Consider the following 24,423-nt stretch of genomic DNA (forward strand, 5'->3'; position numbering starts at 1 on the left):
AATGGGCTCGTCACACTTTGTTATTAGAAATGACTGGTTTTCCTGGAAAAAAAGAAAGAAAAATGACTGGTTTTCTAGATAAATTATTATTATTATTATTATTATTATTATTATTATTATTATTATTATTATTATTATTATTATATTTTTGCTGTTAATTTTAAAAGCGATTCACTTTGTAGTTATGAAAATGAACGCTAGGGGCAGCATAGGCTGTTTAGTGTTTGGAACAGCCAAAAAGGCAAACGAAGAAGACAGGAGCCGCTGCATTATAGCATATCAAGAAATTAGGTTTATTTGGCCCCTGTATTGCTCGTAACCGTTCCAAGGGAGATATGCCGAATGAAAAAATGAGCCACGGGTGTTCTCCATTCTGATAGTGTGTTCGATATAGGTACGTTCACGGTTTTGATTCATTTAAACACGGAAATTAGTCGAGTGCGGCAGACGCAGCCTCATGCTAGCTATTATGGCTAAGTGCGCCGCTATGTGCCAACGCTAACCTTTATTTACAAATTTCTCATGAACTCCATGTTTCGAATAAAAACATACACATCACCACCACCACATTGCGGTGCCTGTTGAAGTAATGTGTTAATCGAGTCATCGAATTCAATAATAGTTAGCGATAAAATCCAAAGCATCTTTAACACAAGGAGCATATCATTAACCAGTCTCAGTAATACTTTTCTGCTTAAATGTTATGCAGTTGTATTAAATAATGTTAGCACAGGAAAATAAATTTTCACAAAATAAGTGTATATTAGTAGCATCAAGCTAACAAAATATCTGAATTAATCAATGGTGAGACAATATTCTAAAATGAGCTTCTTTTAGTGAATACTGCAAATTATCCACAGATTTGCGTATGAATGGTTGTTCAAATTGATGTACATCCTGTCTCTTGCCTAAAGGCATACGCAATAATCTCCCCCCGACCTGACACATGTCCCATTTATTCTTGTGCTGCAAGATTTTAATGTTATGAACTTGACTCTTGCCAGACGCTGAGGGCCGCCTGCCGCCATGTATGCTGTGCACAGGCAGGCCCACACGCCCACCGCCGTGGAGTTCTCGGTCTACTGCAACTTCATTTCCAGCAAGGAGAACAATCTTGTGGTCGCGGGCACATCGCAGCTTTTTGTCTACAGGATTATCCACGATGTTGAGGTATTTGTGCTGCGCTGCGTCGTGAAGTTTGTCGAACCTAAACGGGAAGCTTCCACTGAGGTGTGGTTTGTTTTTGTTTCAGAGTACGTCAAAGTCGGACAAGCCCTCAGGTATTTGCAGATACTGTTTTCCAAGATTTACCTCCCTGTAAGGTGATTTATGGTGATATTCATTTATCTCATTAGATGCCAAAGCTCGCAAGGAGAAGTTGGAACAGGTGGCCTGCTTTTCGCTCTTCGGCAACATCATGTCCATGTCCAGTGTGCAGCTTATAGGATCCAGCAGGGATGCCTTGCTCCTCAGTTTTAAAGATGCCAAGGTTCAAGCAGTATACAGGCTTAAGTCATGTTTAAAAAAAAAAAGAAGAAAAAATCTTAAAATGTTTCTGTGTTCTCTTACCAGTTGTCTGTCGTGGAGTATGACCCGGGGACACATGACCTGAAGACTTTGTCTTTGCACTACTTTGAGGAGCCAGAGCTTAGAGTATGTGTAGTTACATTTTCATCAATTCATTCTCACCATTCCTCCATTATTTGCAGATTAACAGTTTTGCTTTGGTGCGTGGTGGCATCTTAGTGCCAAGGAAACAAAACAAAAGAGATTCAGAATCAAGTAGTCTTTAGCCACCATCATGTGGCATATACTTAATAGGTATTTACAAACCATGACCCTTTTAGTGTGAGTGTCAATTACTTGCATATTTTCAGTTTTTGTGGCAGGGCTTGAGCCCTAACCACTGGAATACCGTGCGCTCACAGTATGCCAAAATGCGGCCCACTTTATCTGCAAATAGGAGCAGGAAGTGACTATTAAATAAAAACAAACAATTCTCCTTTTTCAGGACGGCTTCGTACAGAATGTACACATTCCCATTGTCCGCGTGGATCCGGAGAATCGCTGCGCCGTGATGCTCATCTACGGCACTAAGCTGATTGTGCTTCCCTTCCGCAAGGACACGTTGACTGATGAACAGGAGGGCGGAATGGGGGATGGGTAAGTATGCCGCTTAGCCAAATCATTTTAACACATACACAGGCAGTGAGTATTAAAGGATCTAAATATTTCTTGCCGATGTCCCTGCAGACCGAAATCCAGCTTCCTCCCGAGTTACATCATCGACGTTCGCGAACTGGACGAAAAGCTGCTCAACATCATCGACATGAAGTTCCTCCATGGCTACTACGAGCCTACCTTGTTAATTCTTTTTGAGCCCAACCAAACATGGCCGGGGTCAGTCACATCACAGCCTCATCATTGACTAAACTAACAATCATATGTGATAAGTATGCCTATAAATTCTGCTGTGTGTATCCCAGACGTGTCGCTGTGCGTCAGGACACGTGTAGCATCGTCGCCATCTCTCTCAACATTATGCAGAAAGTTCACCCGGTTATCTGGTCCCTCATCAATCTGCCATTCGATTGCACGCAGGTCATGGCGGTCCCCAAGCCTATCGGTAAGTTCGGGTACTCCTACATGAATGTAAGTTGCTGTTTTTTTAATCACTTCTGATCACACTGTATTTGCCTTTTAGGTGGCGTGGTAGTTTTTGCAGTGAACTCACTGCTATATCTGAACCAAAGTGTTCCACCCTATGGCGTTTCCCTCAATTCCCAGACAAACGGGACCACTGCGTTCCCTCTTCGTAAGTCACATACTCCTAACATAATTTTTTACAGTATCACACGTGATGCACTTTAATTTCGTTTTTTTTTTTTTTTTAGGCGTACAAGAGGAGGTGAAGATCACCCTGGACTGCTCCCAGGCTGACTTTATTGCTCATGACAAAATGGTTATCTCTTTGAAAGGAGGCGAAATGTGAGTGCAATTAAATTCACAAGCAAACATTTGTACGGTAATACAAGATAACACATTTTTTTATTAACACTGGATGAAGCTATTGTATCTGATTAAGATGTCCTTGTATACTGTACTTATAAAGTAACACGGTGGCCTGTACATAAAAAAATAAATGTTCCGGTCTCTTGTTGTAGTTATGTGTTGACACTCATCACCGACGGCATGAGGAGTGTGCGGGACTTCCATTTTGACAAAGCAGCTGCCAGCGTCCTGACAACTTGTGTAAGTACTACACCTAGTCAAATTGCAGTGATACCTTCATTTCTATCGAATCAAAATTCACAATTGAAATGAGTTAAAATTCCATTCATCTGTTCATTTTTAGCTGATCCAGTTTCTATGTTGTTGACAATTGTGTTGGCTTCCCCCCCGTCAGATGGTCACCATGGAGCCGGGCTACCTCTTCCTTGGCTCCCGCCTGGGCAACTCACTGCTGCTCAAGTATACAGAGAAGCTGCAGGAGGCGCCACCAGATGAGGTCAAAGAAAATCAGGACAAGGAGAAAGAAAAAGACAAGGTGAACTTGTTTGTGTGTGTGCGTGTGATGATCAGCCAGACTGTAAAAAGCGATGCACTTGAACAGTTTAACAAAGTTGAATTAAATTCCAGGAGGAGCCACCAAGCAAAAAGAAGAGAGTCGAGTCATCCACCAACTGGACAGGTACGTTTCAAATTCTGTTTGGAAGTGTGCTCACTGTCATCTTTGTTTCATTCCTGTGCTCCATGTCGCTTTTTAAAGATGAGGTGGACGAGATTGAAGTGTATGGAAGCGAGGCTCAGTCGGGCACGCAGCTGGCCACATACACTTTCGAGGTAAAATGATCAAAGAACATTGACAATGGAACACGGTGGATGATTTCCAATTTTTTTTTCTCCAGATTTTAAAACTTTTTTTTATATAGCAAATAATGTGTCTGTTCTAGAGTCAAATTGTTGTTAAAAGCAAAGCACACTACATTTTAATTTATTGATGTTGTCTGAACTAATTTTACTTACAAGGTCTGCTGCGACCTTACGTTGGGCCATTTAACCTTGGAAGTTTTTATACTTCCACTTTAACGATCTGTTACATCATCATCTTTGCAGGTGTGCGATAGCATACTGAACATTGGGCCGTGTGCTAACGCCTCCATGGGCGAACCCGCGTTCCTGTCAGAAGAGGTATTTGGAAAACATTTGACATTTTGAAATCTCGCTTTAGTCATGTATCTCGTTAGGGGCTTTAACGGAAACGTTCCTTCGACTGGTAGTTTCAGGGCAACACGGAGCCTGACCTGGAAGTGGTGGTGTGTTCCGGCTTCGGGAAGAACGGGGCGCTGTCGGTTCTTCAGGTGAACAGATTATTCCGGATCCCCTTGTGTGTGTGGTTATGCATGCTTAAGCTATTTGCATCGTCCTCAAGACTTGTGATCGCAAGGTTGATCTATCACAGGTTGATCGATGGTGCTACATTAAATTCCGGGTTTTACCAGGGCTGCTTCAGAAATATGCGGAGCGGCCTTTAAAACGATCCAGTGACATTTCTTGCATGTTTGAGGATGAATGCGCAAGTCTGCTGAATTTGTGCTTGTGAATATAACCTCGTCATTTGTTCCCTGTGGTGGTGTTAGAGGAGCATCAGACCTCAAGTTGTCACCACGTTCGAGTTGCCGGGCTGCCACGACATGTGGACGGTCATCTCCAATGAAGTGAAGGAAAAAGTACCGTTAAGCTAACGCAAAGTTTCAATCAGTTTTTCTGGGTAAAAAAAAATTCTCAACGTTTGTTGTCATTTCAGGCAGGAAAAAGTGAGGAATCAGATGATGGGGGCGAGAAGGAGGTGGCTGAGGATAAGGAAGAAGGCGAAAAGGAGAAAGAAGAAGGCAAAAAGGAGGAAGAGCAGAAAAAAGAGCCGCCTCTGGAGGATGACGCCAAGAAGCACGGGTTCCTCATCTTGAGCCGAGAGGATTCAACCATGGTTGGGACCACGTTTTTCAACTCAACTGATTATTTTATTTTTACTCAAATGTAATCACCTACGAATGTCACTGTAGATCCTCCAAACAGGCCAGGAGATCATGGAGCTGGACACCAGTGGATTTGCTACTCAGGGAACCACCGTGTTTGCCGGGAACATCGGCGACAACAAATACATCATCCAGGTCTCCCCCATGGGCATCAGGCTACTGGAAGGAGGTAGAATTCAAATTAAAAATCTTTTTTTTTTTTTTACTAAGCCAAAACGATTCAATTACGATGAAACGATGATTTTTTTAAATTAATGTCGTGTTTCTCCAGTGACTCAACTCCACTTCATCCCAGTGGACCTAGGCACTCCCATAGTGCACTGCTCCGTGGCCGACCCCTACGTGGTCATCATGACCGCCGACGGCGTGGTCACCATGTTTGTGCTGAAGACCGACTCGTACATGGGGAAGACGCAGCGGCTCTCTCTGCGCAAGCCGCAGATCTCCACCGTGAGTGACGCAGAGCTCATTGAGGCATCACAGACGATGTAGTTAGATGACTCATTCATTGATGCTAAATCGAGGGTGATTGGAAATCCACCTAGTGTCTCATGATCAAGATTTTAATTTTTTTTAATTTCTGTGTACCATATTAAACATTGTTGAGTTAATATAACAAGTTTCAAACTAAACACAATAAGTTGTGTAAAGGTGTTAAAGCAAGGATCTCAAAATCATGGCCCGGGAGCCATTTGTGACCCGCATGATGATATTTTTTGGACTTTACATAAAAGTTCAATGTTAGTGTGGCGCTCACCTTTTTTGCCATGTTGTTGTTCTGCGTGTACAGTAATTCTGACGTGACAACAAATGAAAGGAAAAGATACCCTGTCACCAAGGTCACCAATTTTGTTCACGTTCTGAAGAACTGTTAACGTTACTGATAAAGATTGAAAAGATTGGATTTGTTGTACTTTTTTGACTACTTGGTTCACATTCTTGTGGAATACTTCAGCGCAGACAAACCCAGACTTTATCTCCAGCGGACTCCCATATAAGTTGAATTTGAGAATCCCTGCTTTAATTATACAGTAAAACATGAATGAAGTCTAATGAGTTCTCACGCTGCATTCAGTTTAATGGAAAGTTTTCAATTGTCTCCCGTCAAGCAATCACGTGTGATTGCGCTCTGCGCGTACCGAGACGTAAGCGGAATGTTCACCACGGAGAACAGGGTGAGCTGTACCGTCGTAGAGGACACAAACATGAGTGCGTCAGAAGCGGAGACAGTCATCCAGGACCTCAGGTGAGAGTTCACACACTTTTTTTCCCCCCCCTTTTTTTTTTTTGCTGGAGTCACATTGATGGGAAATGTTTGAGCAGTAACGCAGTGGATGATGAGGAGGAAATGCTGTATGGCGACTCCAGTACCAGCGCAGGACCCCATAAGGAGGAAATGAATCGCACTTCAGGTCTAGCGCTGCCCTCTGGAAGTGAGGGGAGCACGGCCAAAGCCGAGCCCACCCACTGGTGTATGATCGTCCGGGAAAATGGTGTCATGGAGGTATACGTCGCACATATGACCGCCTCACAATGCTTTATGTTTTTTTTATACGTCGACTTTTCTTTTTTTGAAAGATTTATCAGCTCCCAGACTGGAGATTGGTCTTCCTGGTGAAGAACTTCCCTGTAGGTCAGAGGGTGCTGGTGGACAGCTCCTCTGGCCAATCAGCAACTCAGGGAGAAGGGAAGAAGGAGGAAGTGACACGTCAGGGAGACATGCCATTGGTCAAGGAGGTGACTTTGGTTTCGCTGGGGAACAATTACAGCCGGCCGTATTTGCTGGTAAGTGACTTTCCCAATGATTTGCTCGAATTCTTGTCTGCATTCTTCCATTCCGGAATGTTCTTGTATCCAAGGTCCACGTGGAACAGGAGCTTCTCATTTATGAAGCCTTCCCTTATGATCAGCAGCAACCCCAAAATAACCTTAAAGTGCGCTTCAAAAAGGTAGGATGGATCCAACGGTCTGACTTCTGGAGGATGTTGATCTTGATTTGTAAACTTCTTCCCTACATTAGGTTCCGCACAACATCAACTTCCGAGAGAAGAAATCCAAATTTAAGAGAGATAAGAAGCCAGACGGCGTCACCAGCGATGAACCTGTTGTCAAAAGTCGTATTGCTCGGTTTAGATACTTTGAGGACATCTCTGGATACTCAGGGGTAAAAGCAAAAGAAAAGTGTTTTGATGTCGTTTTCATAACCACATTTAGTAGTCGTTTACATTTGCTGGCTTCTCTCAGGTGTTCATCTGCGGACCCTCCCCTCATTGGATGCTGGTCACCTCTCGGGGCGCACTCAGACTTCACCCCATGTCCATCGACGGGGCCATTGAGTCCTTTTCCCCCTTCCACAACATCAACTGCCCCAAAGGTTTCCTTTACTTCAACAAGCAAGTAAGCACCAGAAGCGCTGTCCGAAATATTCAATGACTTCCGCACAATTTCAACGTTTTTTGTGTGTGTCTACAGGGGGAGCTGAGGATCAGCGTCCTGCCCACCTACTTGTCCTATGACGCCCCTTGGCCAGTCAGAAAGATCCCACTGAGGTGCACTGTCCACTATGTCTCCTACCACGTGGAAACCAAGGTAAGACGACGACTCTGCCCCAGCAAGATTTGGTTTGTGATGTCATTTTTTTTATTACGGCCCCCTTTAGGTGTATTCTGTGTGTACAAGTGTGAAAGAGCTGTGTACGCGAATCCCCAAGATGACCGGAGAGGAGAAGGAGTTTGAAAACATTGAACGAGGTACAGCATCTCTACTAATCCCACTATATATAGGCTGGGTTATTATAGTTTGGGAATTTTCATTTTAGTTCGTTTTTATTTTGTTTTAATTTTGTTTTTTAAATTGTGGTAGTTTTAATGAGTTTTCAGTGTGGTTCTGTTAGTTTAGTTTTTTTTATTTAAAAAAAAAAAAAAGCTTAGTTTTAGTTTAGTTTTGTTTAGTTTCAATACAAATTTTTGTTTAAAAAAAAAAGTGTAATACTTGTGTGCAGTATTTAATAAACACCGTGGTAAAGTGAAAAAAGTAACGCATTTCTTACCTAGCATTGCATTCCGGCTGAGTCAGAAAAACTGATTGCAGCCATAAGTCAAGCACTCAAAATTGTCGATTAGGAGCGACGTCATCTAAAGCTGCTTTTCTATTCTGTTTGACACACTTTCAACCAGCCTTATTACGTTAATATTGAAATAAATATGTTTGAAATCACATTAAAAATTAACCCCAAAGACTCATGCATTAAATTAATTATTTTTGCTATAATTATAGTCTTATAATTTTATTTGGTTAATGAAAATATTTTGGGATTTTTTGTTATTTTGTTAGTTTTCGCTAACTAAAATAACCTTGTTTGCCGCAATATTGGGTTCACCTGACAGGCGCTTTCTCAAAGATTTCTCTTGGGAAAGCGTACCTAATGTAGTGCATCAACGCCGCACTGTCTTTGTTGTCATCTTGCAGACGAGCGCTACATCAACCCACAGCAGGAGAGGTTTTCCATCCAGCTCATCTCGCCGGTCAGCTGGGAGGCCATTCCCAACACGCGGTAAGAAGCGTGGGAAGCTTGACAAAAATCACTACAAACAGAATGCACAAATGAGTCTCACGTGGCTGCTTTTGGTCATTCTCCTCAATAGCCCATTAAGCCAGGATGAACTATGTTTATTCTTTTTCCTGCACATATGTTGACTTAGTGTCCTTTCTCCTCAAGGATCGACCTGGAGGAGTGGGAACACGTGACCTGTATGAAGACGGTGGCACTGAGGAGTCAGGAGACCGTGTCGGGCCTGAAGGGCTACATCGCCGCGGGGACCTGCGTCATGCAGGGGGAGGAGATCACCTGCAGGGGGAGAGTGAGCAACGAAAACAAGAGTTTTTCGTAGTTTCTTGAGAACATTTTTTTTAAGTATATATTTGTTTTTTAAAGATTTTGATCCTGGATGTGATTGAAGTGGTGCCTGAACCCGGTCAACCCCTCACTAAGAACAAGTTTAAAATGCTCTATGAGAAGGAGCAGAAAGGACCAGTGACAGCACTGTGTCATTGCAACGGATACTTGGTGTCAGCCATCGGGCAGAAGGTTAGTTTTACATCTCACACACTTAACGTCCATTGTGTTATAGCTAACGTATGGCTTTTGTGTCCCCCGCAGATCTTCCTTTGGGTCCTGAAGGACAACGACCTGACCGGCATGGCCTTCATCGACACGCAGCTTCACATCCACCAGATGTTCAGCATTAAGAATTTCATCCTGGCTGCCGACCTGATGAAGAGCATCTCGTTGCTGCGCTACCAGGAGACCAGCAAGACGCTGTCGCTCGTCAGCAGGGTGAGACACAAACGGCAAAAAACGTATCAGTGTCCAAACATATCTGGACAGTTGATACGGTATTGCAATATTTACACAATTATTTATTTTTATTTTTAATTAGTCCAGCTGCAAACATTGCTATCTCCCATATTTCATGTTTTATAGAATATTATTCTGTGATATGTTTGGTCACATTGGCGTCCTTTTCGTCTTGTTTTGAGAACAGGATGCAAAGCCCTTGGAGGTGTACAGCATTGAGTTCATGGTGGATAACAACCAGCTTGGATTCCTGGGTAAATATAAGGATGCACTGCTAGGAGATAATTACAGCTTGATTACATTTTCACTTAGTGGCGGTGGCGCAAGAAAAGCCTGGCAGGCCGCCAAGCTAATTAAACAATGGGGGGGGGGAACACTGAGTCTGAAAATAAGTAGCATCACTAATTTTCACTAATATCTCCTTTCAGTGTCAGATCGCGACAAGAACCTCTTTGTTTACATGTATTTACCCGAAGGTAAGTCACATTGTAGAGCTTACGCAGTTCCACACACAAAAGGCTGAGATGTTACCGGTGCGTGCAGCTAAAGAGAGCTTCGGAGGAATGCGTCTGCTGAGGCGAGCCGACTTCAACGTGGGCGCCCACGTCAACACGTTCTGGCGCATGCCGTGCAGAGGGGCCTTGGACACCAGCAGCAAAAAGTCTCTGACGTGGGACAATAAGCACATCACGTGGTTTGGTAAGCAAACCCTTTGTTTTTTTTTTCAAAGAATGCTCAGGTGTGCCTAATGCTTGTCTGTTTCCATAGCAACACTGGACGGAGGCATCGGGATGCTGCTCCCAATGCAGGAGAAGACGTACCGCCGACTGCTCATGTTGCAGAATGCTCTCAACACCTTGCTGCCTCATCACGCCGGTCTCAACCCGAAAGCCTTCAGGTTCCACTCAGCCCGTCGTGCTGTTTTTATTTCTTAGAAGGCAGGCCAAGTCCCTTACATCTTTTTTTGCCGCGCGCTACCCTGCAGGATGATGCACTATGAACGACGAGGCCTGCAGAACGCCGTGCGAAACATCCTGGATGGAGAACTCCTCAACAAGTTCTTGTATCTCAGCGTGATGGAGCGCAGTGAGCTGGCAAAAAAGATCGGTACCACTCCAGACATTGTAAGGAACAAACACAGAAATATATTCCGTTCCATACAAGCAATATGTAACACAGTCATTTGATTTTCTTTGCAGATTTTGGATGACCTTCTGGAAATCGATCGAGTAACAGCTCATTTCTAAGAGCCACATTCCAACATTTTATCCACCGCATGCCGTTTTATACCCAATGGAGAAAATCTTTGAGCCCAATTTTGATTGTTTTTCTAGATGTTTCAGATTAATTTTTGTTAAAAAAAAAAAAAAGCAGTAAAAATCCTACAAAAAAAATCTGTTCTATTTTCATTTGTTCATCAGCTAAATCATGACAATGGTGAAAAAAGGAGGTAGGATGATTTATTCTTTAACTTGAACATTTTGGTTGTTGCTTTATCCTTGGAAGTGAGAATTTCCTCAAGAGAAAATGGATCTTAATTGCAAACAGAAAAATCTTCTTGCGTATAAGTTAAATCACAAAGTAACACAATCAAGGATACTAGCATTAGCATTCATAATAGCTTCATCAAGCAGGGATTCTTAACTTTAAATGCCACACATTGTCTAACATACATATCACTAGATAATAAAGCTGCTTCGAAACAGTTAAGATACATGTCAACGATTTCTTTAAAACTTAAAACCTTTAAATATTTCATGTTTACATATTTAAGATTTGATCAATAAAACCATTACAATAGGCTTTTCAAATCATCCAAAACACTTGCTTTAAGGAGTACAGAGCTACAGCATGATACAGCCCTCCTACTCTCTTTTTTCACAGTTCATTGTGATTGAGGAGCGGAGCCTTGGCAAGCTTTCTGGAGTGGCTTCGAGACGAGCGAGGCGAAAAGTCCCATATGTCAGACTGCGTAGCTTTTTATGGAGAAGATCCCTGCCGTGAGGTTGGAGAGCAGAGCCCTATCTCAGGTACTCGTACATGTCAGAATCCAGAGAGATGAGACCCAAGTAGCTCAGCAGGTTTACCAGGGAGCGAGTCATGCTCATCAATGCCATCTCTGATCTGAAACAAGGGGGCTCATTGTCAGTGGCACGGGTCACGTAAAAAAAAAAAAAAAATGTAGCTCTAGAAATGTGATGTAAGCTAACCTCAAAGCGAGCTCAAACTTGAGGCCCTCCCATCTCGTCCAAAACCAGTGGACAACCCAGAATCTATGCAGCATACTGGTCCTCTCTGCCTGGATCTTCCCCCAGCATCGCACCGCACTGAAAGCCAAAGATCATAATCGTTACCATCACAACACTGGTGGTAATATTAACAGGATTTTTAAAGCTATTTTCTTGCCCACGTTGTACTGCCTATACACACGTGCACACATATACATATACACATATATTGTGGATTACAATTTTTAATTGTAATTAATCGCATGATTTCCATAGTTGACTCAAACGAAATGCACAACAAATTATTTTTAATAATAAACACTCTTAATATAAAAGTGGACAAATATGGTTACCAAATACAAATGTGATTGTATCTTTCAGTTCATTTATTCAGTAATTTAATAGTAATTCATAATGATTTTAAGGTAAAAAGATGTACTAAGGAGTGTGAAACATTTAGTGTAATTTTTTTGCCACTAGGTGGCATTAGTGTGTCATGTTGGACATTGGTGACAAGAACAGTACATTTCTTTTCAAATTCAGAGCAATTGTATACATCAATTGTATTTAAATTTGTAATACCTGTAAATATATTTAGTGCTTTTTAATGCAACATAATCAAATTATTCAAACGTTACATACACACCCCCTTTATTAGCTACAATCTAATAAAAATGAAATGGAAAAATGGCTTGTCAGCACATTCCGTTACCGACCTCTTGGCCATGACGAAGTAGCGATCGACGGGCGCTCCCAGGGTGATGTTGATACTCCGGACCGTGTTGATGTTGCGGAAGACCAGCAGCATGGGCCGGGGCATGGCCTTGAGCACCTGCATGACGCTGTTGAAGCGGTGGATGGCCATTTGCCGCATGTAGGCCGTCTCCTCTTGACTCAGGACGTTGGACAGACGCAGCTCGCGCATGTTGATGGGCCGCTGCAGCAGCATCTCGCAGAAGAGGAAGTACTCTGCACGGGTGAGATGATTACTTTGCAGCATTTTTTTTGGGGGGGGGGGGGGGGGTTGTTGACTTCAACCTTACCTTTGACCCCTAAGGCATTTGAGTACATTTCCATCGCTGCCTCGTCTCGCAGGACTATGGACCTCCATAGCTTACACAGAGCCACTCGGTCACTAAAGGGTGAAGAGAAATATTACGTAGATGGAATTTTTTTTCTCATCTTTTGAACAACGTGGCTTACTGTTGGCTGAGGTGTTCGTACAAGCCGTGATCCAAAAGTACCAACTCCACTTTGTTGTCAGGACCTCGCCTCACTAGAACTGAATTCCAAGGAAAGAAATGCATTTATTTACTCGAATGCAGAGAAGTCAGTTTGGTTATGTTTTTAAAGCGGAAATCAACCCAAATTTTTTTTACAATAATGTTCTTTGCAGCCCCACTAGTCTAAACACGGTATTCTGATTAATATTGCGTGCTGAGAATATGAATTAAGCAACTAATTTCACCCATTTTTACCCAACCTTAGAGGGCGGCCATTTTGCCATTTGCTGTCGATTTGAAAATTAGATCACAGTTGCTCAGGGCTCCGGTCACGACCAATCGCGACTCGCCTGTTTCCTGAAGCTGAGCCGTGATTGGTCGTTGGACTGCGTCAATTGCAGTTGACACTAAGTGACAAAATGGCTGCCCCCCTGAGATGGATTAAAAAAAAAAAAACGGGTGGAATTTGCTGCTTAACTCATATTCCACAAATGTAATATTAACGCGAATGCTGTGTTTACAACCTATTACTGTAAAAAAAAAAAAATGGTTGACTGCCCCTTTACTAATTCTATGAGTGTATATTTATTCAAATCTTACATATTGTGTCATAATACTGTATACAGTGAATTTGCAGGGGTGAGAGACAGTTCTGTCGTGAACAGTAAAAAAAATTAGTAATTAAAAAAAAAAAAAGGAATTGCCTATCAATGACACAAGATGGTGGCAAAGTACTACTTATGTCTAAAATGAATCTCCGCATGCCTTCTTGTGCAACATAGTCTTGAAAACGTCCTATTTCCCTTATCGTTCTTTTCTCCGACAGACTCACCGTTTCCAGGATGAGGATCGGCATGGATGAAACCCGTGTAAAATATTTGCTCTGCAAAAGCTCGGATCAGCTTGTCTGCAGTCTGAAATACAGTTGTTTCAAAAGTCAACTTACGACAAAACTTCCAGTCAATCTCAAGCGCGCAACTTACGTCTTTCAAGCTCAATCCTTGCCTTTTGATTTCCTCCACGTTGTTGATCTTACAACCGTTGCAAAACTCTGCAGTCAAAACCCTCTTGAAATGAAAATGGGGGATGGAGGGGAGCTTTTTAATAAATAAGTGTCGTTATCTTCAGAGCGTTTAAACTCACTTTACTGGTTTGCTCCCAGAACACTTTGGGCACCACGATAAACTTGAAGTGTTTCAGCTCATCGGCGCACCGCTCCGAGTTCCTGCCCTCGTTCTCAAAGTCCAGCTCTTGAGCCAGGGTCCCCTTCAGGTCCTAAACAGACAAAGAAGGCACATTATTCAGCAAGTTTCTTGCATTCTTTAAAGTGGACATGTGGAAAATTGGTTGACCTGATTACAAACTTTCTGACCTTTAGAACCCATCTGAATCCAAAACTGGGGTGCATGAACTTGACAATGTCCAGCAGGATCTCCAGCGTCCTGATGTCGCCGTCAAAGCGGTCCCTGAGGTCAATGTACTGCACCTGAGATGGTGGAATTGTGTTCACCGAAAGCGTCTCTTCTGAAGTTGCCGGGACATTCGTCGACGCTCACCTTCACAGCGACGGACGTTCCGTCCAACAGCTCCGCCTTGTGAACCTGAGCCAAGCTGGCGGCGGCTATAGGCTCATAGTCGAAGGTTTTAAAAATCTCCTGCGGGCTTTTGTTAAAGTCTTCTTGGAAAAGAGCATCCACCTGTTTCAACAACAGCAAAAACAAGCCTGAGAAATCTCATCATGTCCTCTTAATGTCTTGTTTTGCTCGCTCGATCCTCACCTCTTTGTACCTCCTGTTCAAGGCTCTGTCCTCCAGGACCTGCAGGGTGCGAATGTACTCTGGCGGCAGGAGGTGGTTGAAGGAACACAGACCTTGGCCCAGTTTAATGTATATGCCGCCGTTCTTTACCGCGCCCTCCACCATGCTCTCCGCTGCCCTCTGGTGGCAAGCTGACATCGCCGACGCGTAGGATGGGCTGCTCTAGCAAGTAAGACGTCACAGTCAACTTTTGACATAGTTTGCTTTGTAGTAGAGACTGTTCTCATTTTTAACAACAATCTACTAAAACATCATATCTGACGTGAAGCTTACCTCATCCAGACCTCGAAGAGCCACATTCGCGGTCCACCAGTAGTCCACTGATATCACAAGTCCCACAGAGAGAGACCTAAAACATTAAAAAAAAAAAGGTTTTACAAAGATAACGCTAATTTTTGATTGACATAATCATTATCAAGACTTGCCCACACCTGCAGAAGCGACCGAATCCTTCAGTTACTATCCTCATCTTCCGCCGCTCTCTCTGGTCTGACAAGGCGTACCGCGCGCCTGCCACCAGTGGCGCGCCCACAGCGACGGAGGCGAGCGTCTTCCATACTAAACCCCTGTGCTTTCCTTCCCTAGGAGATCAAACAAACGATAATTTTGTGCAGTCATTTTTTTATGATAAAAGTGTTGCTCATATTTAGCACCTGAGTGTACTGAAGCTTCTGGTGCACTGCATTGATGAGCCAGGATTTCTTTGGAGAAAAGTGAAATGATGCCGACATAGCCTGCACTAGTGGGGAGGAAGGAAGCAAAAAAATAACAAAAACAGGCATGAATATCACGTGACCGGGAAGCAGGGCTTAAAAAGCTTGTGAACTCTGGACTTTAAACAGAACAGCCCGTGTGGACAGTGTTGGCTGTTCTTTAATCAAGCATGTGCTAAGCTCAATGAGTTTACACTAGTATCTCGGTTTGGAAAGATGCTAGACCCGTCCAGCATTGTTAGCTTCCTTAGCAAGACAGTGGTTGTTTTGGATTATCATGTTTGACCACAGACCTGTGGCCCAGTTTCCAAAGGGAGGGGATCATATCTGCTTCAGTATGTCACGGTACATGCAGTACGACACTCCCACCACACACTTTACACCAGGTCAACCAAATAAGTGTATCTGGGTCTCATCAGACCACACAGACAATTTCATCCAGCCTGCCACGCTGAAAAACAAATACAAGTAAAGTTTTTTTTTTAATTATTATTATAAGTTAGCCCTTCAAATGCTTATAAGTGCACAGTAATAATAAACATTTCATACAGCCCTCGGAGTACGGACCCCAACTCCACCACGTCCCCGCGGATGGGAACTCCATCCCTTTGGTAAAACATGCACACGTTTGGTATGTGTGTGTTGGGAGGACAAAATGAGGGAGGGAGTGGGGGAGCAACCCAAGGCCAACGTGTCCAGCTCAGGACACTCTGTGTTGTTTTTGTTTTGGATCTCTGAATGTGAGGGACGCAGTGTCTCAAATTGGTGCAGGGGTACAAATGTATGACTGAAGAGTCCACTACTACTACGATTTAATTAATTCATAAAAAATACAATACGCATAGCTGTTAAATGTAATATGTAATAGTAGCTGTAAAATACTGAATTTTACAACGACGTGCATAAATTAGACTGTTCTTTGTAGGCCAAATTAGCAGACTGACAAATTTAGAAAGTAACCTGCATGACATCACAGTTCTGTTAGCCACGTCTAGTCCTCTGGCTAATTCTGGCTAACAAGGCTGAAATATTTGAACAAGATTTGTTTGGAAATGAAATATGAACAACATACAGCTCCCTGGATCGTCCTCTTCATGTTTCCGGCGTAAGTGCAGCTCACCGCCCGGATGATTGTATCCAAAGTGACTTTTTTCACATCAAATAACCGGACTGCTGACGAGTAACGTCCGCCTGGGCAGCCTGCAACTACCTTTACCACAGATGGCCTGCGATTGGTTAAAAGCGGACAAAGAGTGCAGATAAATCGAGATGATTTATGACCTACTTCCGCGTTCGCTATTTTCTGTCGGAGTTCAACACGTTTACGCTAAATCATCGATCGGCTCATACCCTATCAATAAAGTATATTGATAACTTTTGCTTTCCACCAGAGGGGAAATTCGGGTTTTGCAACAGTTAAAGTGTTTTTTGTTACGCTATATTGTAAATTAAGTGTAACATAAATGTAGTCATTTAAAGAATATAAATAAATGAATAATTATTGAATAATGAATGTTAGGGAGCTCACAAACAAACAAAAATGTACATTTTAATATTCTTTCTATTTTCAACTGGTTTATGGTACTCTCTACCGGATGTTGTCATCGCGACCTGCGTGTCTGCAATGCTGCCACATCCTGTTTACGGGCGGGAAGAGTGAACGGTGCTGGCTGTCGAAGCTTGCGGGTTTAAATCCCACCACTGTTGTTTTAATTTACCTGCAAGCTGATGCTTTACTGATTTTTAATGATTCGAGCGTTGCTATTTGTGGCGGATACGCTTTAAACGGGACAGTGCAAAAGATTTTTATTTTTTGCAGATGGAGGATCCTCCCGCTGATTCTGGCGGCGGTGGTGCAGCAACACTGGGCCCCGCGGTGCAAGTGTCGGACATCTGCTGTACGATTGGAACGCTCCCCTGTCGCCTCTTGGAGTGGAAAGTCAAGCCGGGATCTCACGTCAACGTGGACTCCGTGTTAGCGCTGTGCGTTCCCATACCCGCGGAGAAGGGGGCAGAGACACCAAGGCTACCCGAAAGGAAGGTGAAGGCGGACCGCGCGGGGGTAGTCAAGGAGCTGTGTTGTCAACCCGGACAGGTCATACCCCCTGGGTGAGTTACTTGTTTGGAGCCTGTTTTGGTACACTCGCAACGTGGTAGCTGTTGTATATTAACCGAATCGTATCAGTGTTATGCTAGCTGGCTAACGAGCTAACTACGCTAAAGCATGGTAGCAAACTAATAACACGCAATCAAGTTAATCAAATCATAGTGTTTCGGTTTTGAGGTCGACTATCAAAGTAAAACAGCTCTATTTCAGCGAAGGTCATTGGTGTCGCTACATTGCCCAAAATCTTATTGCATGAAACACTTTCAATAAGTAGTACAATTTAATAACTTTTATTATTTGCTCAAACGTGATTTAGTTTAACTAAGAACCGGGTAAATGCTTTTACTTTGAAAGCGAAAGTTAAGCGCCATTGAATGGCGTTTACCTTGACAACGCAAAATTCCGCGTGTGCAATGTTTTTTATGGGCTTGTCGAGTTCTTGACGTTTTGAAACGCCCTTTTAAAGATTGATATTCACTCAACAAAAAAAGTGTATAATTAAATTTTTTGTGCGATCTGGTGAAAACCTAGAATTCTCTCTCTCGCTCTCTCTCATTTACACTTATTAATAAAGAATCATAAATAAAACAAATTTTGAGAAAAAACAGTACTTGTGTTTTAAAGCTTACTGCTGTTGTCTAAGATTTTATATTCCTTTAACTGTCTCAAGAGGGAAACACAAACCTTGTTTATTTATTGTAACTTACCAAATAGCCTATTGATTTATTTAAAAACAACAACAACTGTATTTTGTCTTTTGTATTCCCCCAGGGGTGTCATTGTCAGAATAGCAGGATGCAGCCACCCTATCGTGATGAAAGGCTTGTGTGCCGAATGTGGCCAGGACCTGACTCAGTAAGAGCATGCAAGAACACGATGACGGTCAACAGTGACATCACCTATATGGATGATAAACCGCCCACATTTATGCACCTGACATTTTTTACGCCTTTACATCTACTGGAAAAAAACATTTAAGCATATGGTGAAAACAAAACTGTTATTTGTATTTGTGGTGCCTTCATTTTTAGACATCTCCTTTAGGTGGCACCAGAGACGACTATTGTGAAATAGTAGATTATTTGTGCTACATCCTCCCTTTGCCAGTTTCACTGAAACCATCCCATTTTCTAGAAATCAAGCCCACCTCTCATTCACCAGCATCTTCTTAAAAGCTGTTTTTTTTTTTTCTTGAGTTTCCCTATGCTCAAGTACGCAGCCTAACACCCACTCTTTCTCTCGTTCGCTCACTCCCTCTCAGACTGCAGAGCACAAATGGAAACCAGCAAACTCCCATCTCCACGGCAACCGTCTCCATGGTGCACAGTGTACCCGAGTTGATGGTCAGCTCAGAGGTGAGCAGAACAGAGATGCTGCTTGCTGCGGCTTTTTAGTACAGCAATTTTATCCAATGTTTTACACAATAAAGGCCACTTTTACTATATTTACTTAAATGTAAGTGTAATAGTCTAAATCAGTAGAACCTCCAAAGTCGAACAGAATGTTTTCCATGATACTGGTCAACCTTTGAATTTCTCCTTCATTACTACCAAAAAAATTGAATTATACAGATATTTTTTTAAAGATCATAATCACACTACTTTGTAAACAAGAAGCTAGTATTTTACAAGCTGTAAGCCTTTTGACTTTAGGGTTTGCACTGTACAGTGTCGTTAACCTCTAATAACCTTTACCTTCCAAACAGCAAGCAGAGCAGTTGGGCCGAGAGGACCAGCAGCGGCTCCACCGCAACAAAAAGTTGGTCCTGATGGTGGATCTGGACCAGACGCTCATCCACACCACCGATCAGCACTGCCAGCAAATGTCCAATAAGGTCTGTCTGTAAATCGGTGTTATGTCTAATATATTGAGCTACAAATGCAAATTTTTTCTTTGTTTTTCCCTCCCAGGGTATTTTCCACTTCCAGCTGGGGCGAGGCGAGCCGATGCTCCACACGCGACTACGGCCGCATTGCAAGGAATTCCTGGAGAAAATTGCCAAATTGTACGAATTGCACGTCTTCACGTTCGGGAGCCGCCTTTATGCACACACCATTGCGGGTAATTTGTGCTCCCATTTCTCTCGTAGGTTGGGGAAAACATCTACCATTTACCATTTGCACTTCTGGCTTGAGTCCATAAGGGGGCGCTATCTGCTAATATATTGCATTCAAGGTGTGATTAATATGCTGGTTAGCTATCGATTTACTTAACCTTGCCATTATGAGTATGTGAAAGCATAAACAACATCAGGATGTGTATTTTTGATTTCTCCCTTCACCAGTCTGCAATAAAACACTCAGTCATACATGAAAACCAGTTTATAAAAAAACAAAAAAACAGCTATCTGTCCCCTCAGCAGAATTTTGATTCATTGGAGTAAATAGAGCTAGCGTGATATAGGCTTTGCTTTATTCAGGTGGCAGTCTTCCATCACGCCGCGCGGTAAATAAACCCAGCGAGGCACTGTTTTGCAGCCATGTGATGAATGTTTAATGCATTTGGAATTGAAATTTACTGCCCTTGATGAGTTGAGAGGCCAGCCCGGGTCTCCGGCTGCTGTATATTTCCTGTCAAAGAAAGCACGATGGGTTATGAAATGATCCGAACGGAATGCTTGATTCAAAAGGGCCAAAACATGCTGATGTGTTCTTTACTTTACGTTTCCTTTCTCAGGCTTTCTGGACCCCGAAACGAAGCTGTTCTCCCATCGCATCCTGTCTAGAGATGAGTGCATCGACCCCTTCTCCAAGACGGGGAATCTTAGGTGGGAATATATGTGTGTCTAATTTACAAAGTTCCTCTGCAGCCATTAGATATTGAATCGTTCATTGTGGATTTTTTTATTTTATTTTTTTACAATAAGTCAGTACCCATAAAGTAAACAACATTAGCTAATTGATCACTGTCGCTAGTTCAAATTAATTGGAATCCGTAACAAGTGGTTTGGATGGAAGCAGCCGCTGGTGCTCTTTCGATCGCTAGCAAAAATATGGTAAACAGAAGCACAATCTTTGGCCATATGTATAAAAAAAATAATAATAATCAGATACTGCTCATTAACTCATTCACTGCCATTGACAGTTATAGACGTAAAAAAAAAAATCATTTTAGCTATTTCTATTAGTTTAACGTTATGTTTTTAAACTTTTGTTAACTGGAGTATGAAAACCTAGAAAAATATTGTTCATTTCGAACAGATATAAAATTTGTGATTAATTGTGAGTTAACTAGTGAAGTCATGCGATTAATTACGATTACTGATATTAATTGCCTGACTCCCCTAATGTTTGATATTTTTTTTCTTAAAAAAAAAAAGAAGAATAAAATAAAAATCATTGTAATTAATCACATGACTTCACTAGTTAACTCACGATTAATCACAAATTTTATATCTGTTCGAAATGTACAATAAAAAAAATTCTAGGTTTTCCTACTCTTGTTAACAAAAATAGAAAAAAAACGTTAAACTCATAGAAATAGTTCAAATGAATGTATGGCAGTGAATGAGTTAAGGATCCGCATCGAATTGTGAAAGAAAATGCATAATATCAGGACGTTGCCGTGTCAACAAGCTTGCTGTCCTTCATTGTCCTACCAGGTATCTTTTCCCCTGTGGGGACTCGATGGTGTGCATCATCGATGACCGCGAAGACGTGTGGAAGTTTGCGCCCAACCTCATCACTGTGAAGAAGTACGTCTACTTCGAGGGCATCGGGGACATTAGTGCGCCGCCGGGCTCTCAAGAAGCTCTGATGGCCAAGAAAGGTACAAAGATGAGATTATTATTATTATTTTTTTGTCTCTCTCAGGAAAACATGTCCTTGTGACTCACAGTGAGTGTCGCGCACAACCAATTCGATGTTCAGTGCTCAAGGATATGTTTCCAGTTCCTTGCACAGTCGTCAGTCGGCACTTTTAAGATAACAAGCGAGTTCTCTCGCAAAGCTCTCGTTGTTGGAATGCAGTCCAGAGTTTTAAATGAGGACATGAAGTGCGGCCTCTTTGCTTTGAGCTGCGATTAACTTTGACACGTCCGCCCAAAGAGCAATTTCTTTGACAAATGTCCCCCTTTTTTTTTTTTTTTTAAATATGAACTTAAGATTTGTTCAGATGGATCTTCAAAGAGATCTATGGGGGGAGGAGAAAGTGAAAAAGGAAGTGGACACACTGCAAAAAGGGCAGGAGAAAATTTAAGAAAAAAATATAGTAAAATAAGAAAAGATGAATCAAATGATCAAAATTATCTGGCGACAGAGCAATAATTTTTTTAATTAAAAATAATAGGCACATATCAACCACAGCGGTCTTAATGTTAAATCTTAAGTAATGTTTTTCCAAGCTGTAACATTTAGCACTATTTTCTTAAAATACATAAGAATTCAACTTGTGTTTGGCCAATAAGCAAAAAATGTCCTCAAATTTCAACCAATTCTAGTTGTGTAATTGGTTATCCTCTTAAAATAAGAAACAAAAGCTCTTCTGCTGGTCATGTCATGCAAACCATTATTTCAGCTTGTTATGAGTATTTTTTTCTTAATATTAGCTCTAATGTCTTATTAAGAAAAAGTTTGATATTTTTACTTAATTTGAGATCAATTTTTTTTACAAGATAATTTTTCTTGTTAGGCTAAAAACGAGGGGAAAAAATTCAGAAACAAGCGTTCAAAACATTTTTTGCAGTGTAGCTCCTAACGACACCAATTTAGATTATCACCAAATATATTAAAACACTCTTGAGTCACCAAATTTGTAATTGGATCTCATTTGTGCTAATTCTATAGCCACTGTGAAAAGAAGCAAATACTAGAACACATCAGTAAATCAATGAGAATATTTTTTAATATTAATATTACTAGAAAAAATGACATTCTTGTACCGAATTGTCCTCGAATTTGAATGGATTCCCGTGCCTTGTTCCCCTGCAGGAAACCCGCCCGGTCGACCCGCAGAGAGCACAGAAGCGTATGAGAATCTCGGAACGGACGAGCAAAATAACGGCCTGGGGAAAAAGTCCGTAAAAGACGGCGGGTCCGCTGCATCCCGCTGTTCTCAGGGCGTCCCGGCAAACGAACGGACGCTTCCCGCCACGTCGGTGTCAGATGAGGCATTGACGGATAAACGTTCAGAGGCTGACGAGGAGCCCGCGGCAATGAAAAGTCAAGGGGGTGATAGCCAGGAAAATAGTAAAGAGGAGATTATTAGCAGGGTAGGTGAGGCCCAGGACAGCACGAACTCTTTAACGCCAAACAGCGAGTCCAACAATCTGGACTTTGACCTTTCCAGCGACAGCGACAGCGAGTCTGTTCGGGAAAAGCCGCCCTCGGCGGACGACGGCGGCGAGGCGAAGAAATCCGAGCATGACTTACAAGACAACGGTGATGAGACAAAAGACGACAACAGTCAAATGCAAAGCTCCGAATCAGTAGAACCTTCGGACGTTCTCCTCCCCGAGTTGGGCAACGGCTGCTCGGACAGGAGGGAACCCGAAACCGAGTCGCAGAATAGCGAACAATCCGGGGTGACCGTGGGGGAGGAGCTCCTGGACCAGAGCATGGAGGACGAGGAAGAAGAGGAAGTGGATAACGACCGGGACGATCACCTCATTTACCTGGAGGAGGTGCTGGAACGCATCCACGGCGAGTACTACGCCCGCTACGAGGCGTTCCTGAAGACCGAGGTGCCCGACACGCCGGACATTCGCAAGATCGTCCCCGAGCTCAAGAGCAAGACCTTAGACGGCACCACGATAGTGTTCAGCGGCTTGTACCCGACCAATTATCCCGTAGAGAGGACTCGGGAGTACTACCACGCCAAAGCGCTCGGGGCCAAGATTAGCAAAAACTTGGTTTTGGAGTCTGAAGAACCCGAAAGGACGACACACCTCATTGCAGCAAAATCGGGTATGTAAAATCGGTTTCATTTGTGGTTTCTGGTACAGGGATGTGATTTTTCCGCTAATTCGCGGAATTCCGCTTTTTTTATCTCCAAAAATAAAAAATTAAAATTTCTTTTTTTTTTTTTTCTTTTTTTTGTGTATGCACATGACTCCGACAGATAACATCTTCTGCTATAACAAAGACATTTGTGGTATGCTCTAATATGAGTTACTTTTCATTTGGTCATGATACAATTATTTGTTCATGAAATTTGAACTCTTCAACATTATTTATGTGTTAACTTAGTAATCACATTAGTTAGATATGATGATATTCTCAGTGATAGTTTTTAAAAGCAAAGGCAGTCCAATGTTTTTGAATGTGACTGATTTTGAGTTGACTAAAACTGCCATTTTATATGGGATAGTTCAATATACATTCAAAATTTATGCTGTTGTTTTGTCTATTTCTTTGTCATGTGAGTGCATTGAAAGTACTTAAAAACACGGAAAACCCAAGAGCTCCGGGGGGCCCCTTGTCCCCCCACCAGGGCATTGCCCTGGACCTAGCTGGGTGCCGGCGGCCCCCAGACCCCCGGCTAAATTTTCAGATAATTTCACTTTGGTCAAATCACATCCCTGCTGGTAGTAACGCCTCAAAGTCAGTTTTGTTATATTTAGGAATGGGCATACATTGAACCCCTGCTGTTATGTGAATTTGGAAAATCCTCAAATAATTGATTCCTTATGACAGGAGAGGGATCATAAAACATCAACACAGAATTACGAACCTATGTTATATAAATAACTATTCAGCAGGAAATTATTCATCACAACCAAACCATTTCACATGGTTCATCAATTAGGGATTAATTTTGAGTTAACTTAAAAGTTCCACCAAATTTTTTTTAAAGCGAGATTAATGACAGCCCCTTCTTTGGGAAAGTCTGTACTGGGGGAATTCCAGTCGCATGGCAGCGTCCACGTCAAAATTGAGCAGTAATAAATGTAATTATAATGCGTATTTTTGTTGAGATTGGGGTCAAGTTGTATTTTACTATTTT

At 42.3% G+C, this 24,423-nt stretch overlaps 3 protein-coding genes across 5 annotated transcripts in view; 2 read left to right on the plus strand and 1 right to left on the minus strand.

Annotated features, from left to right (window-relative positions):
• The first annotated feature begins 232 nt into the window (after positions 1–232).
• cpsf1 (cleavage and polyadenylation specific factor 1) lies at positions 233–10,795 on the plus strand. 2 transcript variants are annotated; one of them, XM_077548447.1, is made up of 38 exons: positions 233–394; positions 1,005–1,170; positions 1,253–1,280; positions 1,356–1,489; positions 1,573–1,653; positions 2,012–2,163; positions 2,254–2,400; positions 2,487–2,626; positions 2,705–2,815; positions 2,895–2,988; positions 3,165–3,252; positions 3,407–3,547; positions 3,640–3,691; positions 3,770–3,843; positions 4,117–4,191; positions 4,281–4,361; positions 4,641–4,730; positions 4,808–4,987; positions 5,064–5,205; positions 5,308–5,486; positions 6,146–6,282; positions 6,360–6,540; positions 6,615–6,821; positions 6,896–6,985; positions 7,057–7,200; positions 7,281–7,433; positions 7,509–7,625; positions 7,696–7,786; positions 8,505–8,589; positions 8,755–8,896; positions 8,971–9,123; positions 9,196–9,372; positions 9,581–9,647; positions 9,822–9,869; positions 9,937–10,092; positions 10,162–10,291; positions 10,379–10,517; positions 10,593–10,795. In XM_077548447.1, the coding sequence occupies exons 2-38, from the start codon at positions 1,027–1,029 to the stop codon at positions 10,638–10,640; spliced, it is 4,398 nt and encodes a 1,465-aa protein (XP_077404573.1). In that variant the 5' UTR covers positions 233–394; positions 1,005–1,026; the 3' UTR covers positions 10,641–10,795. The 2 variants fall into 2 exon arrangements, with proteins under 2 accessions (XP_077404573.1, XP_077404571.1); XM_077548445.1 differs by having other exon boundaries at positions 3,640–3,843.
• Positions 10,796–10,836: 41 nt separating this feature from the next.
• On the minus strand, positions 10,837–16,589 carry adck5 (aarF domain containing kinase 5). Of its 2 annotated transcripts, XM_077548449.1 has the most exons (15): positions 16,447–16,589; positions 15,315–15,400; positions 15,093–15,242; positions 14,935–15,010; positions 14,623–14,823; positions 14,401–14,541; positions 14,217–14,330; positions 13,988–14,119; positions 13,828–13,911; positions 13,677–13,758; positions 12,825–12,903; positions 12,665–12,756; positions 12,338–12,590; positions 11,604–11,720; positions 10,837–11,517 (listed from the first exon to the last, which is right to left on the minus strand). In XM_077548449.1, the coding sequence occupies exons 1-15, from the start codon at positions 16,468–16,470 to the stop codon at positions 11,415–11,417; spliced, it is 1,734 nt and encodes a 577-aa protein (XP_077404575.1). In that variant the 5' UTR covers positions 16,471–16,589; the 3' UTR covers positions 10,837–11,414. The 2 variants fall into 2 exon arrangements, with proteins under 2 accessions (XP_077404575.1, XP_077404576.1); XM_077548450.1 differs by lacking the exons at positions 15,315–15,400; positions 16,447–16,589 and having other exon boundaries at positions 14,623–14,818; positions 15,093–15,238.
• Positions 16,590–16,980: 391 nt separating this feature from the next.
• The window catches only part of ctdp1 (CTD (carboxy-terminal domain, RNA polymerase II, polypeptide A) phosphatase, subunit 1), a 42,399-nt gene continuing 34,956 nt past the window's right edge, over positions 16,981–24,423 (plus strand). Inside the window, exons 1-8 of the mRNA XM_077548448.1 lie at positions 16,981–17,483; positions 18,253–18,336; positions 18,743–18,836; positions 19,187–19,315; positions 19,392–19,542; positions 20,158–20,248; positions 21,083–21,249; positions 22,410–23,384. Of these exons, the coding sequence (XP_077404574.1) occupies positions 17,194–17,483; positions 18,253–18,336; positions 18,743–18,836; positions 19,187–19,315; positions 19,392–19,542; positions 20,158–20,248; positions 21,083–21,249; positions 22,410–23,384 (1,981 nt within the window). The 5' untranslated portion in view covers positions 16,981–17,193. The remainder of the gene's footprint in view (positions 17,484–18,252; positions 18,337–18,742; positions 18,837–19,186; positions 19,316–19,391; positions 19,543–20,157; positions 20,249–21,082; positions 21,250–22,409; positions 23,385–24,423) is intronic.

Source organism: Vanacampus margaritifer, chromosome 17 (assembly GCF_051991255.1).
Source record: "Vanacampus margaritifer isolate UIUO_Vmar chromosome 17, RoL_Vmar_1.0, whole genome shotgun sequence".
NCBI classification, from domain to species: Eukaryota; Metazoa; Chordata; class Actinopteri; order Syngnathiformes; family Syngnathidae; genus Vanacampus; species Vanacampus margaritifer.

Coding starts and splice junctions, on each gene's coding strand:
- cpsf1 (XM_077548445.1), top strand. CDS start 1,027: ATGTATGCTGTGCACAGGCAGGCCCACACGCCCACCGCCGTGGAGTTC. Junction 1,490..1,572: donor TCAGTTTTAAAGATGCCAAG/GTTCAAGCAGTA, acceptor TTCTCTTACCAG/TTGTCTGTCGTGGAGTATGA. Junction 2,401..2,486: donor CCCAACCAAACATGGCCGGG/GTCAGTCACATC, acceptor TGTGTATCCCAG/ACGTGTCGCTGTGCGTCAGG.
- adck5 (XM_077548449.1), bottom strand. CDS start 16,470: ATGAAGAGGACGATCCAGGGAGCT. Junction 15,011..15,092: donor GGATTCGGTCGCTTCTGCAG/GTGTGGGCAAGT, acceptor TTAATGTTTTAG/GTCTCTCTCTGTGGGACTTG. Junction 14,331..14,400: donor GAACGTCCGTCGCTGTGAAG/GTGAGCGTCGAC, acceptor CCACCATCTCAG/GTGCAGTACATTGACCTCAG.